A 4,718-nucleotide genomic window follows, 5' to 3' on the forward strand; every position below is an offset into this window, starting at 1 on the left:
CTTTCAAGTTAAAATGAGTTTTTAATTATGTAACCTGCCTATATCTTCATGTGTTTGCTTCCTCCGTGAGCATTCATGATATATTTTGCACTGATTCTGAAACTTTTATCCTTTGAAGGAAGATTTTATAATTTGTGATTAGGGAAGTAGCACACCTTTAGTAGCACACTAAGTGCCATTAGAAGCCACTTTATGGCTCTCCAGTCATTCAAACATTAATATTAGTAATATTAATAAAAAAGAAGTCTTATGCGACCATTATGGTGGCGTTCAAATGAGTAAGGATAAAGGCCCAGCACAACCTGGTCCTGTACTTCCTTCCACCCCGTGACCCTATAGCAGTGGATGGCTTTGCAATGAGCTCAGGAAAAGGATGCAACTTGCATCCCATTTCCTAAGCAGAAATGGTTGCGGGGATTAGTTTTTAAACATTATGGGTTTTTTTTTTTTCCACCTAAGTCGTCATCTCCTCTGATTTTGGGATCAGCAGCCTAATGTGAAGATTTTAAAATAATAGGAAAAAAAAACCCCTAAAATCCCACAAATAGGTACATCAATCGAAGAAACGTGTTCATTTCTTGTTGATTTTCCTGTGTCTCTTTTTTAAGAATGTTGTCACCGAGAAGTGGGAAGTTACTTAGCAGGGTTCCGGGTTCTCTCGCGCCCCGCCCTACCACCGCGACAGGCTCTGCGCCCCTGGGTCTGTCTGTCCGGCGGAGAGCTCCCCCGCCCCCACCCCCGTCCGTCTGTCCGCCCGCGCCGGCCCGCGCGCCCGCCCGCCCGCCAGCCCGCCCGCCGCGCATCTGCCCCTCGCCGCTGACTCCGCCCCGCATCTGTCCGGACCCGCCTCGCGTCGGAGGCGACCCAGTGCGCTCCTGCCAGGCAGTCCCTCCGGACCTGCGGCGAGTCTCGGGCTGCCGAAATCAGCGTGCGTCACCCGGTCCGTACCCAGTGGGCGTCTTGGGTATCGGGGCGGTCTCCGGGCCCCCGCGCGCGTGTCCGTGTGTCTGTGTTTCCGTCCGATCCGCCGCGTGCGGCCGGCCGGCGCCGCGCGCCAAGTGGCCGGGGTGCCCTTTCGGGGACGCCGAGCGCGCGCGGCGGCCTCGGCGAGCGGGGAGCCCGCTGGCCCCCCGCCCGGCGGCCGGCGGAGGAATACGCGCTCGGCCCCTGCCCTTGTGGATGCGATTCGCAGCCCAGAGCAGCTCGAGGCCTGTATTTATGCAGAAAGCGGGTCGCGAGGCCTCGCTCTGCCGTGGTAGATGCAGGCAGTCGGGCAGCTGCCTGATGCTTTCTTGCGATTTCACAGCAGAAGGGAAACGGCTGTGCTCCTGCTGGCTTTTGAGGCCGATTTGAAATCCGAGAGGGTGCAGATTCGGAGTCCCTTAGGTGGAAGAGAGTCCTTACTGGGATGCCTTTTTGTCTGATGCGTTTGTGCTGAGCCTGCTGACCAGGTGTTTCTGAACTTCATTTTCTCAGCCTCAACAGCGTCACTGGGTCTGCTGTTGGCTGTTTGTGTGTGTGAACAGCTGCTGGGCCCATAGCTTTGAGGAAGCATCCTTCTCTCTCTCCCCAGAGGGCCTCCTCTCTGCGCTCCGAGAGATGGGCAGTGGGGAGCCCAATCCTGCTGGCAAGAAAAAGAAGTACCTCAAGGCCGCCCTGTACGTGGGGGACCTGGACCCCGATGTCACCGAGGACATGCTGTATAAAAAGTTCAGGCCTGCCGGCCCCCTGCGCTTCACCAGAATCTGCCGGGACCCCGAGACCCGCAGCCCCCTGGGCTATGGCTATGTCAACTTTCGCTTTCCCGCCGACGCCGAGTGGGCCCTGAACACCATGAACTTCGATCTGATCAATGGCAAGCCATTCCGCCTCATGTGGTCTCAGCCAGACGACCGCCTAAGGAAGTCTGGAGTTGGAAACATATTCATCAAAAACCTGGACAGGTCCATAGACAACCGGGCCCTTTTCTATCTGTTCTCGGCCTTCGGGAACATTCTGTCGTGCAAGGTGGTGTGCGACGACAACGGCTCCAAGGGCTACGCCTACGTGCACTTCGAGAGCGTGGCGGCCGCCAACAGGGCCATCTGGCACATGAACGGCGTGCGGCTCAACAACCGCCAGGTGTACGTGGGCCGCTTCAAGTTCCCCGAGGAGCGGGCGGCGGAGGTGAGGACCAGGGACAGGGCGATCTTCACCAACGTGTTCGTGAAGAACTTGGCGGAGGAGATGGACGACGAGAAACTCAAGGGCATTTTCAGCGAATATGGGCCGACGGAGAGCGTCAAGGTCATCAGGGACGCCAGCGGGAAGTCCAAAGGCTTCGGGTTCGTGCGCTACGAGACGCACGAGGCGGCGCAGAAGGCCGTGCTGGACCTGCACGGCAAGTCGCTGGACGGCAAGGTCCTGTACGTGGGGCGGGCGCAGAAGAAAATCGAGCGGCTGGCGGAGCTCCGGCGACGCTTTCAGCGGCTCAAGGTCAAAGACAAGAACCGGCCCCCTGGGGTGCCCATCTACGTGAGAAACCTGGACGAGACCGTGGACGATGAGAAACTGAAGGAGGAGTTTGCTCCCTTCGGGCCCATCAGCCGGGCCAAAGTGATGGTGGAGGTCGGGCAGGGCAAAGGGTTCGGGGTCGTCTGCTTCTCGTTGTTTGAAGACGCCATCAAAGCGGTGGATGAGATGAACGGGCGTGTAGTGGGCTCCAGGCCGGTGCACGTGAGCCTGGGCCAGTCCAGGGGCAGGTGGTGAGACGACCGATGACCTTACTCAGTGTGTTTCAGCCTTAAGCTGCTGCCTGCTTACTTTGGGTGACGAGGTTCTTCTATGCCAGCTCGCAGGTGTTTTTTTTTTAAAAGTGAATATTTTCTTTTGAAACAAGTGACACTAGAAAACCATGTTCATTTTAGTGAAGAACATAATTTCTAACTGTAAAACTGTCCTTTTGTACTATTTTTGGATGTAATACTCTTAGGGATGTGGAGAATAAAATGCATTCCCCCGCTCATTTGTTTTCCGAAATGAGTCAGGGTGAGCTGACTGACCGAATATATTTCTTTCCTTATTTTCGATAATACTACTAGATTTCATTTCTTCTGTGTACAGATTCTCTAAATGGTTTATCCGTCTGATTGTATCACACTGAAAACTCCTCACTTGCTTTTTCAGAAATCAGTAGTGCAGAGGAAATGTATGGGATGCACAATTTCACTTTAAATTATTACTTCATATGACTCTTCTCTTCAAAGGATGTACGCTGTGTTTCTTCCCTTTATTTATTTAAATTATTTTCACTTTCAAAGCCATTTTGGGCATACCACAAACTTGACAGTGACTATGACTAATTGTCAGGAGTTTTCTTTGTGACCTTCATACCCAGTGACATAAGCATATGAACAGCTTAGGCATTCACGATTTCAATTATGCGTTTCATCTTAAAACCTTCTCCTCACACATTTGATATTTGACACCATTTTCAGGAGCATTCTTATGACTCATTTTTCTAAACTCCTTTGTATGTATACTTGAAGAGGATCTCTTAAAGTTGTCATTCTCTCTTGTAGATTGCTCAATGTATCCATGGGAAAATATCCACAGACATTCCAAAGTGAAGGAAAAGGTCAAATCACTTGACCTCATCTATCATATGAGAGTTGTTAATCCACTATGCTTCTCTTTCTGTGCCGTCGCTTGACAGTTGGTACGGAATGTTCTGTCCTTTGTTACGGTTACATTTCTCGGCTATGCATTTTCTGGATTTCCCTTGCTGTTCCTGTCTACGATCCATCCATATTACACCTAGTTTTCTGTTTCCTTTGGACGGGCTTTCTTTCAATATGCATTTTTGAAGCAGAGAAATAAACGCCTACTTTTTGTAACATTTACACAATTAATTAAAAAATGTTGATTCACTCATACCACAGATGGAACCATAAGAAAATGTTTTGTTTGTGTTCCCAGTTTTTATGTCTTTACATAAAAACCTTTAGATCCATACAAAATTCAATGTAAGTATATGATTTGTTAACACTTTTGTTAGCAATTTGCCCACAAAATAAGGAGAGTAAGCTATTTCTATGTAATTATCTATAAATTACATGTATATTCATTATTAGATATTTTCAAATGGAAATCACTTTTTAAAATTTTAATCATAGTACTTGTTGATTGTAACAAATGCACACAATGCAAAAATTTATAAGGACAGTAAAATTCCCATAGTTCAGAGATAATTAATATTGATATTTTCTGTATGTAATATGCTTCTATGCCTTTTTTCCTGTTTATGCACAGTTTTACTAACAAAAAGAAAACATACTTCATGTACTGTGATGTGTTTTGCTAAAATTTTCAACACGACCATGTTTTCATGTCAATAAATATTGATCTGTACCATCACGTTAGTGGCTGCATAGTATGTTACGTGTACGATAACCTATCCAAATACTTCAGTATTAAATATGAAATGTATAGCATTTTCAGTACATGCTACACTTGTACACAGTGCTGTGAAGAACATCCTCGCTTCAAAACATTTTTGAGTTATATGCACTTGAAAAAATATCTGTAGCATGTAAAAACTTAAATCTAGAAAAATAAAAATACATATCATATTGATATATGTACCAAAACTTTGAAAAACAAGATGTAGTCTTTGTATAAACTAACCAAAGAAAAAGTAAAATAATGGGATATAATTTTTTCATACTTTATGGGCCTAC

At 47.5% G+C, this 4,718-nt stretch overlaps 1 protein-coding gene across 1 annotated transcript; it reads left to right on the top strand.

Moving 5' to 3' along the window:
• Positions 1-1,571: 1,571 nt before the first annotated feature.
• On the top strand, positions 1,572-4,395 carry PABPC5 (poly(A) binding protein cytoplasmic 5). Its single transcript, XM_028523124.2, has one exon. The coding sequence runs from the start codon at positions 1,600-1,602 to the stop codon at positions 2,746-2,748; it is 1,149 nt and encodes a 382-aa protein (XP_028378925.1). The 5' UTR covers positions 1,572-1,599; the 3' UTR covers positions 2,749-4,395.
• The last annotated feature ends 323 nt before the right edge of the window (positions 4,396-4,718 follow it).

The sequence above is a fragment of the Phyllostomus discolor genome, chromosome X (genome assembly GCF_004126475.2).
Source record: "Phyllostomus discolor isolate MPI-MPIP mPhyDis1 chromosome X, mPhyDis1.pri.v3, whole genome shotgun sequence".
In the NCBI taxonomy this organism is placed as follows: Eukaryota; Metazoa; Chordata; class Mammalia; order Chiroptera; family Phyllostomidae; genus Phyllostomus; species Phyllostomus discolor.

Coding starts and splice junctions, on each gene's coding strand:
- PABPC5 (XM_028523124.2), top strand. CDS start 1,600: ATGGGCAGTGGGGAGCCCAATCCTGCTGGCAAGAAAAAGAAGTACCTC.